The 14,193-nt window shown below is 62.4% G+C and overlaps 1 protein-coding gene across 1 annotated transcript in view; it reads left to right on the top strand.

Annotated features, from left to right (window-relative positions):
* The first annotated feature begins 245 nt into the window (after positions 1-245).
* Positions 246-14,193, top strand: part of FBN3 (fibrillin 3) — a 55,028-nt gene continuing 41,080 nt past the window's right edge. The window contains exons 1-19 of the mRNA XM_036066020.2: positions 246-336; positions 2,212-2,425; positions 2,565-2,647; positions 3,166-3,264; positions 3,445-3,540; positions 3,784-3,879; positions 5,447-5,644; positions 5,750-5,875; positions 6,018-6,143; positions 8,868-9,020; positions 9,126-9,308; positions 9,635-9,778; positions 9,866-9,985; positions 10,087-10,212; positions 11,296-11,418; positions 11,563-11,838; positions 12,138-12,191; positions 13,616-13,741; positions 13,828-13,953. Of these exons, the coding sequence (XP_035921913.2) occupies positions 2,229-2,425; positions 2,565-2,647; positions 3,166-3,264; positions 3,445-3,540; positions 3,784-3,879; positions 5,447-5,644; positions 5,750-5,875; positions 6,018-6,143; positions 8,868-9,020; positions 9,126-9,308; positions 9,635-9,778; positions 9,866-9,985; positions 10,087-10,212; positions 11,296-11,418; positions 11,563-11,838; positions 12,138-12,191; positions 13,616-13,741; positions 13,828-13,953 (2,452 nt within the window). The 5' untranslated portion in view covers positions 246-336; positions 2,212-2,228. The remainder of the gene's footprint in view (positions 337-2,211; positions 2,426-2,564; positions 2,648-3,165; positions 3,265-3,444; positions 3,541-3,783; positions 3,880-5,446; positions 5,645-5,749; positions 5,876-6,017; positions 6,144-8,867; positions 9,021-9,125; positions 9,309-9,634; positions 9,779-9,865; positions 9,986-10,086; positions 10,213-11,295; positions 11,419-11,562; positions 11,839-12,137; positions 12,192-13,615; positions 13,742-13,827; positions 13,954-14,193) is intronic.

Genomic DNA, 14,193 nt, shown 5'->3' with positions numbered 1-14,193 from the left:
CTGAGCTCTGTGTCCCCCCTCCCGTTTCTCCAACCCCTCCGAGTCTCATCCGCAGCCCGGGCCCTCCCCCAGCTCCAGCCCCTCCCCCAGTCCGGATCGGAGCCCCCAGCCCCCGCCCCGGGAGCTTCGAGGTGTAAACGCGCCCTCCCCCAACTCCTCCCGCCCCCAACTTCCCCCCCTCCCCCCCCGAGCGGCGGCTCCGGGCTGCGATCGCGGCGGGGTCGGCCTCTCGGTTGGCGTTGCGGCCCCGGGCGCCCGGCGCGGTGCGAGCCAACCCTCCAGCGCGGAGCCCCGCGTCCGCTCGCCGTGCCTGCGTCCACGCGCGCCGGCTCGCAGGTCGGGAAGCGCGGGGCCCGCGGCGGGGCGCGAGCGGGGACGGCGGGGCGGGGGAGGGGGAGGGGGAGGGGATTCCTTTGTTCGCGGCCGCAGCCCCGGGCCCACCCGCTCCCCTCTCGCCGCGGGACTGGGGCGCCGGCATCCGCGCGGGCGCGGGCGGCGGTAGGACCCGACCCGCAGGTGAGGGCGGAGCCGAGCGTGGTCGCGGCCCGGGGGGACCCCGCTCGTCGGCCCTGCCCGGGTGGAGAGCGCGGCCCGCGGGCCCCCTCCTCGTCCGCGGAGCCCGAGACCGCTCGCTTCCCGCCCGCGCCGCCGCGCGCGCCTTCCCCGCTCATTCATTCGAGCACCTCCCGGGCGCGGGGCGCGGAGGCGGGGCGGGGGGGGGGGGTGCCGGGTCAGGCCAGGCCAGGGCCCCCGGAGGCTGGGGGAGGCGGGGAGGGAGGCTGCCTTGAGAAGGCGTCCTCGGGACGCAGACTGGCGTGGAGTGGCTTGGAAGCAAGAAGGGGGAGTCCCTCCCCAGCCAGGCCGACTCTTCTCCGCCAAAGTTGACAAGGGTCTCTTCCTTCCCCAAGGACCTTGGGACCACCTGGTCAGGCTCTTCTGTCACCCCAAGGCCCAGAGAGGGGCAGCCACCTGCCCAATGGCACACAGCATATTCCCTGCCCGTTCCCTACCTAGGCCCAATTCTTCTCCCTGGTCTGGAAAGTAGGACCTGAGAGCCCCCCGCTCCTCCAAGGCCATTTATTCTACCTTCTGTCCTCCAAATATTCAGCTTCCTTCCTCCTCCCCTTCACCTGGTCATCTCCTACACCAGGAGTGGCCCTGTCTCCATCTCCTCCCTCCCATCCTTCAGGTCCTGGAGAGAACCAGCTGCCTCCTGGTGGGGGGGCACCCCCACCCTCTTCCCCTCCCTCCCTTCTACCTAGGCTTCAGCACTCACCCACCGCCAGCCCCTCACTAACTGCGTGATGGCCTTAGTTTGCTTATCCGAGAAATGGGCACAAAAGCTATCCCTTCCCTGCTGGGTGGAGGGAGTGCCCCACCTAGAATGTGCACCTGCCACCTATCTCCCCACCCATCCCATCCCCCTCTGCCCTCCCAGCCAGAATTCTGGGAGTCTCCTCAATGCCTCCTGCCTCCTTTGGAACCAGCCTCCAACTCCTGGTGACTCCACCTCCTCATTATCCCTGGAATTCTGTCCTCTCCCCTCTCAGCCAGCCTCCTGACCTGCATGCTTCCTCCCAGGCTCCTGTGAGCCTTTCCACACTCCAAACACCCGTTCTACTGTTGTTCCTCCTACTTCAAGCCCTTTAAGGGCTCTCCATCCCCTAGATCTACAAGTAGAAGCTCCACTACACAGTGCACTTCTGCGACACCGGCCCTGCCTGTCCTCTCCCTCTGCGTTCACTGTGCACTCTGCCCCAGCACCCTTCTCTTGGCTAACTCCATCTCTGAGACATCACACCTCCTCCAAGAAGCCTGCTCTGATTGTTCGCCTGCTTCTGGGTCAGGGCTGGATGCCTCCCTGGGCTCCAGTAGCCCCCCCCCACCACCTCCCTGGGCTGTCTCAGGCCATTTATTCTATCTTCTGTCCTCCAAATACTCAGCTTCCTTCCTCCTCCCCTTCACCTGGTCATCTCCTACACCAGGAGTAGCCCTGTCTCCATCTCCTCCCTCCCATCCTTCAGGTCCAGGAGAGAACCAGCCGCCTCCTGGTGGGGGGGCACCCCCACCCTCTTCCCCTCCCTCCCTTCTGCCTAGGCCCTTCCCCCCCACCCCGTTTCCCCCAGCCCCGCAACCATCCCGGTGCTCCTGGTTCTGGGCAGTCCGTGGCCAAGGGCTTCTGCTGGGGTTGACTCTGCTTCCTCTCTGCAGCCTCTGAGGGACACATCATGGTTCTGAAGGGTCTGTGCTTGGCAAGGAGAGGGGCTGGTGCTTTCACCATGGCCTGGGGCCCCCTGGCTCGACTCCTGCTGGCCTGGACGGCCCTGTTGTGCGTGGTGGGAGTCCAGGGCCGTTGGGACAGGGCCTTGGAGTCTGCAGGTCCCGGACGTGTGCACAGGCGTGGCAGCCCCGGCATCTTGCAGGGGTGCGTGGTACCAGGCATGCGGAGAGGCCCTGGGGTGTGGGCAGGGCTGGGCTGGGCTGTCCTGCTGGGTGGGGGGAGCGAGGCCCAGGGAACGTCTCGCAGGACAGGGGCTCACCAGCTGTGCCATGCTCTCCCGAAGGCCCAATGTGTGCGGCTCCCGTTTCCACACCTACTGCTGCCCCGGCTGGAGGACACTGCCAGGCGGGAACCAGTGTGTCGTTCGTGAGTGCCGCTGCCACCTGGAAGTGGGGGGCTCAGGCAGGGGACGCCGGGGCAGCTCTCTGACCTGCTGGCAAGCCCAGCCCTGCTTCCAAGTGGACTTGGCCAGGGGCGTCAGGCTGAACCACAGGATTGGCCCTTGCCTGTCCTCAGGCTCCCAGGCCACCTGCCATGTTCATGTCCATTGCCTTACTACTTCCCCGTCTCTCTGCCTGCCTGTCTCTCTCTCTCTCAGTCTCTGTCTCTCCCCATCTCTGTCTGTATCTCTCTGCCAGTCTGTACCTGCCACCTCGGGGTTCTCGAATCTGGCTCCCCTCCCAGGAGAGCCCTCCGGCCCAACACCACAGTCACCGACCCAGCATCTCCAGCTTCTGTCCTTGCTGCTCAGCACTTCTGGCCCAAAGAGCCCGTCTCCCGATGGCTCCAGCAGAAACCCAGAGCCTTGCCTGGGCACTGATGGGGTGGGGAGGGCGCAGGACTCAGGCCCTGGCCCTGACTGTCACCCGCTCTGCCCCTGCCAGCTGTTTGTAGGCACGCCTGCGGCGAGGGCTTCTGCTCCCGACCCAACCTGTGTGCCTGTGCTGATGGGCAGCTGGCCCCCAGCTGCGGGGGGAGCCGAGGTGAGCCGGGGGCCGGGGGAGAAGGTTAGAGGCGTCCGGATGCCACTGGGGGCGCAGGCTGGTTTTGGCGCAGGACTGAAGGGACCCGAGCGGGGCCACGCAAGCCTAGTCCTGCCGCTGTTCGCGCGCCTCATGGCGCTTGTCGTCACTTTACCGTGTGTCCCTCCTCCCCGTCCTTAGGGTCGGGGTGCAGCGTGAGCTGCATGAATGGGGGCAGCTGCCGAGGGGAGTCCTGCCTGTGCCAGAGGGGCTACACGGGCACTGTGTGTGGGCAGCGTGAGTATCCCCGGTGGACACCGGGGCCCGGGATCCCGGAGGGCGGGTCTCTGCTGCCACCTGCCCAGCGCCCACGGGTCACTCTTCTGGGACCAGGGTTTGGAGGGATGTACTCACCGTCACAGTCTTATCATTGGGTCTGGGCCCGATGGTGGGGATTCCTGGGTGAAAATGGGCTTTTCTGGGCCCCAGCTCCCTCTGCTGCTGGGGGAGCTCAGGCCGGCCTCCCCTGGCCCTCCGCAGCTGTCTGCGACCGTGGTTGCCACAACGGGGGCCGCTGCATCGGACCCAACCGCTGCGCCTGTGTGTACGGCTTCATGGGGCCTCAGTGTGAGAGAGGTACCGAGCTGGGCATGGGGTAGGGGCCTGGGTGGGTGGAGGGGGGCTTCCTGGCAGCCCCTGAGATGTAGCCAGGCCCTGGGAAGCTCCAGCTGGCCTCCTTGCTGCTGTCTCTGATGCTGTGAAGGGCAGAGAAACTGTTGCTCCGGGGAAGGGCGTCAGGGAGGGCTTCCTGGAGGAAGTGCTAGGTCAGAGTTCATGAGAGGAGCGAGCCCCCTTTTATTGCAACCCCTCACAGTCAGAATACTCCCATGGCTGAGGTGGGTGTGGTCACCTGTTGGGAGCCTTTGGCCAAACCTTAGATGACGAAGCAACGGTGTTTTATGGAAAGTTGATGCGGAGGAGTTGGAAGCAGCTGGGCACCCAGGCCCCGGGCTGCCCCACGTGTGGGCCCAAAGCTGAGCGGATGAGGGAGGGCGGACTCAGGGTGCAGAGAACGCACGGAGCCCACGGGAAGCTGGGAAGGAGAAAGCCAACCAGAGCGGGCGGCGTGGGGCATGCCCAGGCGGTGAGGCTGGTGGGGTTTCGACTGTGAGAGCCGTCGGACTGCCCCGGGCGGCCCGGGAGTCCAGGCCGGCGGAGGTGGGCAGGGTCTGGGATGACCCCGGCGTTGGGAGGTGCTGCTGGGGGAGGAAGCCCATCTGTGGCTGAAGCCGCCGGGGTGGAGAGGGTGTAGCAATGAGTCAGAAGCTGGGACTGGAAGGGTTACCTCGGCACGAGGGGGGTGGCTCTTAGGAATTTGGGCTGTCCCGAAGGGGAACAGCTCGGGGTGGCTGAGGGGGAGGGAGGGTCAGTGGGGAGGGTGAGAGGGGGAGGCCTGAGTGGGTGGTGGCTGGTGAGGGCCCCCAGAGAGGCGGGAGCGAGGGGGATTCCAGAGTTCTGGGTGAATTAGGTGAGATTCTGGAATTGTTTTGGCTTAGGGGAGTCAGGACCACTGTGGATTTCTGTGTGGCAACTCCACACGGGTCTAGGGGGCTGGCTTTGGCTTCTCCTTCTGGGAGGGGCTTCCCTTGGTCCATTGCCAGCCCCTTGATTGGAACCATCTGGAGGATGGAGCCAGGAAGCCACATCTGAGCCTGTGTACAGAGATGGGGGCACTAATGAGACCCGCTTTGGCTGGGGTCAGGGTTCAGGGGTGTAGTGTTGTGGGTCCAGAGCCTTCGGGCCGATGCTGGGTCCCTCCTTGAGTCTGGGAGATTTGTCAGGGCCAGACACACGCTCACGGATGAGACAGGCGCTCCTGCTGGGTATCTGTGGTCTCTACCCAGACCTGAAGGGAGGGTGGGCCTGGGGGGAGTGGCCGGATTCTCCCGATGTGCCCTGCGCTTTGTGAGCTTGGAGGTCCTGGCCCTTTTTTGGAGGTTGGTTGGAGAGCGCTTTGGGGAGGAAGGGGTTTTGAAGGCTGAATGGGAGTTTGTCCCATAGGGATGGGCAACAGTGTGAAGGCAGCTGTGTTGGTATTAGGGAGGCTGGGAAGGGGGCTGCGGGCTGCGGGGATGGAGAAGCAGAAGGCTCTGGGGTGCGGAGGCAGCTTGAGGCCAGCTGCCCAAACCCGTCTGTCTCCCAGACTACCGGACGGGCCCCTGCTTTGGCCAAGTGGGCGCTGAGGGCTGCCAGCACCAGCTCACGGGCCTCGTGTGCACTAAGGCTCTCTGCTGTGCGACCATGGGCCGTGCCTGGGGCCTCCCGTGCGAGCTCTGCCCCGCACAACCGCACCCCTGCCGCCGAGGCTTCATCCCCAATATCCGCACCGGGGCCTGCCAAGGTAAGGGAGTCAGCGAGCAGGGACGAAGGCGCTGGGAGCCAGGGCTGAGTGGGAGCCCTTGTGGTCTTGGTTCTTCCCTCTGATAGGCCTGGCATCCCCTTGCAGATGTGGATGAGTGCCAGGCGGTCCCAGGCCTGTGCCAGGGGGGCAGATGCATCAACACTGTGGGCTCCTTCGAGTGCCGCTGCCGGACGGGACACCGGCTCAGTGAGAACAGTGCCAAGTGTGAAGGTGGGCGGTGGGGAGGCCGGCGAGGAGGGACCTCCTGTGTGCTCTGTGCTCTGGGCAGCTCAGGCTCCCCCGGCAAGGAGGAGGAAGAGGAGGGGTAGGGCTGGTGGTGGACCCACTTCTGACCGGGCATCGGTCTACACAGATGTGGATGAGTGTCTCAGTGTGCCGGGCCTCTGCTCTGGGGGCGAGTGCGCCAACACCGTCGGGAGCTTTGTGTGCACCTGTCCCCGTGGGTTTGCCAGCAGCCTGGATGGCTCCCGCTGCCTGGGTGAGCTGGGGCCTGAGGGGGCTGGAGGGACAGAGGGCGGTTAGGAGACAGGCTCCTTGCTCATCCATCTTTGCAACCCTCTGGCCTGTGGGCTCGTCTAGCCCTCGGGTCTCTGTGTCTTTCTGTCGTCGGGTCTCTGGAGCGTGGTCTCCATCCCCTCTGGCATTCTGGCTCCCTACCCATCAGCCTTTGTGCTCTCTGGACCCCAGTCTGCAAGCCCCTCTGGCCCCCTGCCTCTCTGCCCCCCTGACCCTCCAGCCTCCATCCCTGTGTCCTTCTTCTGCCCATTGGTTTTTCTGACTCCCTGTCTATATTCCTCGTTCTACTCCCAGACACTTTTTTTTTTTAAGATTTATTTATTTATTTATTTGAGAGAGAGCGCATGCTAGCCGGAGGTGGGGCAGAGGGAGACGGAGAGAAGCAGACTCCCCCCTGAGTGTGAGCCTGAGGGGGGGGCTCCATCTCACAACCCTGAGATCATGACCTGAGCCGAAACCAAGAGTCTGATGCTTAACTGACTGAGCCACCCAGGAGCCCTTTCCAGACATTTTCTAGGGGACCCCATCTCCCCGCCCAACATCCTCTGTTTTGAGCTAGGGAAACTGAGGCCCAGAGAGGGGAGGTTTGCTTGAGGCAACTCAATAAGTTCAGAACAGATACATGCCTATACCCATGCCCTACCCAGACCCCCCAGCCAGGATGAGGTCCTCTGGGCCATGCCTCCCCCTGGATGCCCACCCTCCTCTAATCCCCCACACTCCACCCCACAGGCAGGGGACCCTGGGCTCTCACTCCCTGTCCTGCTGTTTTGATGAACCTCGTCAGTAGACTTAAGCCATCGCCAGTGGCTAATGGGGCAAGCCAGGAATATGGACACTTGTGGTGGGGGATGGGCAGAGTCCTGGTTTGGGGAGGAGGGAAGGGGCTTGGCAGTTCCCCAGCATCACCAGGGCCCCTCTGGCTGGGCCTCTACCAGGCAGGGCTGGGAATATTGTGTTTGGACTTCTGCCAGTGTGCTGTGGCCAATGCTAGACCTTCTATTCCTCCACCCCTGGGGGCCGTCATGGTCAGCATGGAAGATACCTCTGGGCAAGTCCCCTGGAATAAGGGTCCCCTCCCGGCTACGAAACAATGGAGCCTAGATTTGAACCAAGGTCAGGTTGCCCCTGAACATGGGCTTGGGATGCAATCCTGGGTTCCAACTGCTCCCTGAGCTGCTCACAAACTCTGTGACCTTGGCCAAGTGTCTTAACCTCTCTGTGCCCCAACTTCCTCATCTGTAAGATGGGGATCATGGCAACACCTACCTCTTGGAGTCGTGGAGAGGATTAAATACAATTTTGGAATGATATGCCGGGGGCTGGATGTAGCGGATACTCAACACCCGTTCACAAAGACAAGAGAACGGTGCAGCTGGGGCACGGAGCAGGGCCTGATCGCAGCCGGTGCTTTCTAAGCAAAGGCAGCATCACTTTTGTTAAAGTTCTTACATTCTGTCTCTGTCTTCCCTACTTGAGAGGCAGCTGCTTGGTCAGATCCCCTGGGGTTCGGGTATCTGCGTTCCTGTTCCCTCTCCCTCTTTAGTAGCTGTGTGACCTTGAATGAATCTGTTGACCTGCCCTCATCTGGGCAGACCTTGCCCCTGTCAAGGGCCTGGGATGGTGCTAGGAGTACAGAGCCCCAACTCCCACACGTGCGCCTGGGGGTCCCCATGGGTTGGGGCAGGGGAGGTAGAAACGTTTGTGTGTTGGGGCATCTGGGTGGCTCGGTTGAGCGTCCTACTCTTGATTTCGACTTGGGTGGTGGTCTCAGGGTCGTGAGATCAAACCCCGAGCAGGCTCCATGCTGAGTTGTGTTAGCATACTCAGGATTCTCTCTCTCTGCCCCTCCCCCTGCTTGTGCGCGTGCTGGTGGTCTCTCTCTCTCTTTCAAAAAAAGAGAAATATTTTCGTGTTTTCTCAGCCTGGGGCAGGGCAGGGCAGGGGCTGCTGTCAGGGGCCCTCCCAGCTGGTGGAAGAGGTTTCACTGTGGGCCACAGGCCAAGATTTGTGCGTTTTTAAGCTAAAAATATACTCTTTGAGCCTGAGAGATCTGATCACTGCATAAAGCTGTTAGACTCCAGAGCAGAGTGGGATGGGGAAGGGTGTCCGTGGTTCTCCTGGCTGGGGAGCCTCTGTCTCAGTTCCCCTGGGGCTTTAGTCGTCAATCCAGCAGTCTGCTCCTTGGGCCCCTCCTCAAATTCATAGCATCTCAGGTTTCCCCAAATGCCCAGGGCTGGCAGGTGGGGGCACATAGACACAGATCCTGGTGTCCTCGCTTGAGCGTCCAGCCTGACCTCCCACCAGGGCAGCCCCCCAAACCAAGGGGTTCCTCAGTGTGGTTGAATGCCCAGAGTGACAGGGAGCTTACTACCAATGTCTGCTGTAGGTGTTGGAAGGCTTTTGCTTGGAATGAGCCCAAATCCATCTCCCTGGGATAATTTGGCAATCTTCGTAATAAGATTCTCATTCAGTGAGAATCGGCCATGTGCCCGATATGGTGTGCTTCACTTTTTTTATCTTGGCAACATTCTTCCGAGGGGAGGTGAATGCTCTGAGCACGCCCATTCCAGGGATGGGGAAACCGAGGCACAGGGCGGCAAGGAGTCCTGTCCTGCCGGCAGTGTTGGTGGAGCTGGGATTTGAACCCAGGTCTGGTAACTGATCCGACCCCTCCCCATCGCAGACCACCGGGCCGGCACCTGCTTCTCTGTACTGATCATGGGCCGCTGTGCTGGAGACCTCGCTGGCCATTATACTCAGAGGCGGTGCTGCTGTGACAGGGGCAGGTGCTGGGCACCTGGCCCAGCCCCTGAGCCGTGTCCTCTGCGGGGCTCTGGTGAGTGGCCTGAGGTTGTCCCCCCCCCTGCCCCCAGAGCTCCCTGCAGAGGAGGGGCCCTGGGGCATGACAGAGGGCCTGGCCTCAAACCCTGCTTCTTTGCAGATGAGTTCCAGCGACTGTGTGTGCAGGGGCTCCCGCTGCTGCCCTCCTATCCTGGCCCCCTCCCTGGTCTCCCTGGCTTTGGGTCCAACGGTGTGGGTCCTGGCCTTGGGCCGGCGCGGCACAGCCCCCATGGCTCCAGTGGGCGTGGTGTTCCCAGCCTGGGCCTTGGCAATGCCCACATTGGTGAGGCCTGGGACTTGGGAGGAGGGACCCAAGACTTGGGGGAGGGGGTCCAGGCCTCAGAGGGAGGGTCAGGGCTTTGGGGAGTGGGGGTCTTGGCCTGGGCAGTAGAGAGGAAAGTACTGACAGTGGTCTGGGGGTGGGGCTAGATTTGGGATCTGGGTCTCAAAGTCAGGGTTTGGGCCTTGGGTAGGGGTCTCAGCCAGTGTGCGGGTCTGCAGTTAGGGCACCACGCCAGGCCGACGTGCGCAGGGTTCCAGCCTCAGAGTGGGAGTCCCAGCCCAGAGGAAAGGCCTCCACTCAGGTGCACCTATTGACCCCGCCCTCAGGCACAGCCACCTTGAACCAGACCATCGACATCTGCCGACACTTCACCAATCTGTGTCTCAACGGCCAATGCCTGCCCACCCCTTCTAGCTACCGCTGCGAGTGTAACGCGGGCTACACGCAGGACGTTCGAGGGGAGTGCATCGGTGAGTCGGGGCTGGGTGGGCGGGGCCTACATGCCGGGTGGGCGGGGCCTACCTGCAGGGCGGGGGCTCAGGGTCCTCTGCCCGCAGACGTGGACGAATGCGCCAGCAGCCCCTGCCACCACGGAGACTGCGTCAACACCCCGGGCTCCTACCGCTGCCGCTGCCGCGAGGGCTTCCAGGCGACACGGGCCAAGCAGGCGTGCGTGGGTATGGCTGTCAATCGGAGAGCGGGGGCCGCCGGGGCTGCCTGGCCCGCGTCTGCGGCCCGCATCCCAGTCTGACCGGCCGCCGCCCCCCCCCCGCCGCAGACGTGGACGAGTGCCTTGTCGGCGGCCACCTCTGCCACCACGGCCGCTGCGTCAACACGGAGGGCAGCTTCCGGTGTGTCTGCAACGCGGGCTTCGAGCTGGGCCCTGGCGGCAAGAACTGTGTGGGTGAGTTGGGGATGGGCGGGCGGGTGGGGGGCCTGGGGGCTCCGGGGGCTCCCGCGAGGGCCACCTTGCCCGTCTCCTCTGCCGCGTCACCCACCCTCTCCCGAAGATAGAGCCGCTGCTCCCCCTTCTGAACCCACCCAACCTGCCCGAGATCCTTCTTGCGCTTTGTTGCCCCGACTTACTCCTTCATTCCCTCCCTCCGGAGTTCATTCCATGAATCCCGGCAAGGGCTGTCTGACCCTGGACCGAAGCACGTCCTCGGACCTGTTGCGTGGCAGCGAGTCTAGCTGAGAGTGTGGGATTGGGACCTTGGGGGGGTGCCGGCCTCTGGCTCCCGGTGGGGTTCCGGGTCTTCCACGGGGCAGCGTGTGTTGGCGCCTTGCCCCTGTTGGTGGCCAAGTGACGCGCCCATGTGTGGGTGGAGGGCCACATCTTGTTGCTTCACTCCTCAGCGATGGACATCTGGGCTGTTTCCACTTTTCGCAACCACGGAGAACACTGCCGTGGACATTCATGTACAGGTTCTCGTGTGCATCTTCCATTTAGTCATGTCTTTTTCCTTTTCTGGTGCGGTCCTTTTTGTGCAAAACTGATACTTTCATACTTGTTTCTGCACCTACCACTTCCTTTCAATTAGACTATGTTCTTGTCAGCTGTTTTCCCCTTTTGTTTGTTTTAAATTGAGGTGAGACTCACACCAGATAAATTTAATCATTTAGAAGCGAACGTTTCAGCGGCGTTTAGTATCCGCCCAGTGCTGTGCAATCACCACCTCGTTCATTTAACTTTGAGCAAATATTTATGGAGCACTTACCTGTGCCAGGAGGAAGATGCAGACTGAGCAGGCAGCCCTGTCATGCCCCAGGGGAGCTCACGTTCCAGCAGACAGACTGATATCCAGGCAGACAGAATCACAGACAAGCCATGCGCTGCCCGGTCGGGCCCCCGGCCCCTGGGTGGGGTCCTGGGCGCTCAGCCCTTGCTCTGCTGCGCTGCATATAAGTGAGCGGGAGGGGCTGGTCTGTAGGCAGGGCTGGGCCAGCGAGGGGCCGGGATGGGATCCCACCTCTCGGGTGTGTCTAGATCACAACGAGTGTGCCACCACCACCATGTGCGCCAATGGAGTGTGCATCAACGAGGACGGCAGCTTCACGTGTCTCTGCAAATCCGGCTTCCTGCTGGCACCCAGTGGCCGCTACTGCGTGGGTGAGGCCAAGGGCTGGATAGGACGGGCTGGGATGGAAGTGATGGTGATGGGCAGGGAGGGGAGAGGCTGGGGGAGGAGCAGGTGGGGGTGGGCGGGCACTGGGACCTGTTGCAGAGCCCCCTGTGGCCCCCCCACCCCCATAGACATCGATGAGTGCCAGACTCCGGGCATCTGCATGAACGGCCACTGCACCAACACCGAGGGCTCCTTTCGCTGCCACTGCCTGGGGGGGCTGGCCGTGGGCGCGGACGGCCGCGTGTGCGTGGACACCCACGTGCGCACCACCTGCTATGGAGCCCTGGAGCAGGGCTCCTGCGCCCGCCCCTTCCCTGGTGCGGTCACCAAATCCGAGTGCTGCTGCGCTAGCCCAGACCACGGATTTGGGGAGCCCTGCCAGCCGTGTCCCGCCAAGAACTCTGGTGAGCGTCCTGCTGCCTGACCCTGCCTGCCTTTTTCGTCCCTGTACACCTTCCAGTTCATCACCCTGGGGGTGGGAAGGGACAGAGGTCTTGGCCCCCATGGGTTTGTGGGGGGCATCTCGCCGCTGGTGACTCTCCCCAGGAAGAGACCGCAGAAAATTGCTCTCTCCATGGGGGGAGGCATCTTGGTCCCAGACTCTTGCACAACACCAAGGGGCCACGTCCTTGGGAGTGGCTGAGGCTCAGCAATGACCACTGACCCCTCTTTTCCCTGTCCCTGCCCCCCCCCCCCCCGCCAGCCGAGTTCCAGGTTCTGTGCAGTAGCGGTCTGGGCATCACCACCGACGGTAGAGGTGCGTGGCAGCGGGGGTCAGGAGAGGGCTGGGGGGCACTGTGTCAGTTCGCTGGGGCTGCTGTAGCCAAGTACCACAGGCTGGGGGCTTCAACAACAGAAATGTATTCTCCCGAAGCTCTGGAGGCTCAAAGTCTGAGATCAAGGTGTAGGCAGGGTTGGTTCCTTCTGAAGCCAGGAGGAGCCCCTCCTTGCTTCTCTTGCAGTTTCCTGTGGTCAATGACAATCTTCGGTGTTCCTTGGTTTGTAGAAGTATCCCCCCAATTTCTGCCTCCATCTTTACATGGGGCTCTCCCTGTACGTATGTCCAGATTTCCCCCTTTCATAAGTAGACAACCATCATATTGGAATGGATTGGGAGTCTACCCTCATGACCTCGTTTTCACGGGATTACCTCTGTAGAGACCCAATCTCCACATGAGGCCAGGTGCTGAGGTCCTGGGGGTTAGGACTTTAACATATGAATGTGGGGAGGACACAATTCAACCCATAGAGCCGGAGATGATGGATGTGTGAAGCCGTGCTTTTTCCCACGCCTCATTTCCCTCCTGAGCTGTGTTTTCGGCCCCACTCATTCTGCAACCTCTGCAATTCTTCCAGTCCCTCCCACAACCGGACAGTCCCTACCCTGGGATCCCTGGCTGATCTCCTGTGGCCAGCAGGTCTCAGCCCAAAGTGCCTGATCTGTAGAGTTGAAACTTGCAAGGGAAGGAAATTCCCCAGGTGTGTGTCTCCTCCTCTGTTGGCTAAACACACACACAAACAAAAGGACTTAGGTTACCGTTGATTTCCCACTGACTGCTGGGCCATCAGGGGAGGACAGATGTCCGGACCACCATGCCCTCATCCAGTTAAAGGCACAGGTCCTGGAGCCAGATGCCTGGGTTCCAATCCTGGCCCTTCTATTGACCGATTGAATAACCTGGGGCAAGTTACTCACCCTCTCTGCTTCGGTTTCCTTGTCTGCGAAGTGGGGATAGTAATAGGACCTGTTTCAGGGGTGTTATGCAGGTCAGATGAGTTCATATGCACAAAATAGTAAGCACTCTGTAATGTTAGCGGGTAGGATTGCTTTTATTTTTATTATGTTGCTGCTGTACAAATTTTCATTCCATGGGTTCCAAACTGAGGACAATCCCGCCCCCCGCCGCACCCCCCCCCCCCCGTACATTTGGCAATGTCTGGAGAAATACTGGGAAGGGTACCATTGGCATTGGATGGGTAGAGGCCAGGGAGGCTGGTCAGCGTCCTACAGCGCACAGGACGGAGCCCACAGCAAAGAATGGCCCCAAAGGTCCACAGCGCCGGGAAACTGCGGGTTTAGAGGGAAAAATGGGGCCCGGCTCTGGTCCCAGTTTGGGGGGGAGGCTGGTTTCTGGAGACTCTCGTGAGCCCGGCAGCTGCTCCGCCCTCTTCCTGCCGCAGACATCAACGAGTGCGCCCTGGACCCCGACGTGTGCGCCCCCGGCGCGTGTGAGAACCTGCGGGGCAGCTACCGCTGCGTCTGCAGCCCGGGCTACGAGGCGGGCGCGGCGGGCAAGGAGTGCGTGGGTGAGCGCGCCCCGCGGGACGCGGGCAGGTGCGGGGCCGCCGCCGCTGCACGGCCCTCACCGCGCTCTCCCACCCCCGCCTTGTAGACGTGGACGAGTGCGCTCGCGACAGCCTCCTGTGCGGCAACGGCTGGTGCCGGAACAGCCCCGGCAGCTACAGCTGCTCCTGCGCGCAGGGCTTCGGCCTCCGGCAGGACACGGGCACCTGCGAAGGTACCGGCCCCCGGCGCGCTGCCCGCGGCGCACGCGCACACACACCCGTGCGCTGCGTACCCACGCGGGCGCACACGCGTTCCAGCGCTCCCGCTGCACCCCGTGTGCGCACACGCGCTCTCAGACACGCCCCCGGGCGCTCACACCCCTTACCCACTACATGTGCTGTGTGCCCACAGGCGTGTGTATACTCACTTGCACAAGGCTGCGTGTGGTGTGTACACACAGACATGCTGCAAG

This window comes from Halichoerus grypus, chromosome 1 (assembly GCF_964656455.1).
Source record: "Halichoerus grypus chromosome 1, mHalGry1.hap1.1, whole genome shotgun sequence".
NCBI lineage: Eukaryota > Metazoa > Chordata > Mammalia > Carnivora > Phocidae > Halichoerus > Halichoerus grypus.
This window is presented reverse-complemented; position numbering and strand designations above follow the sequence as displayed.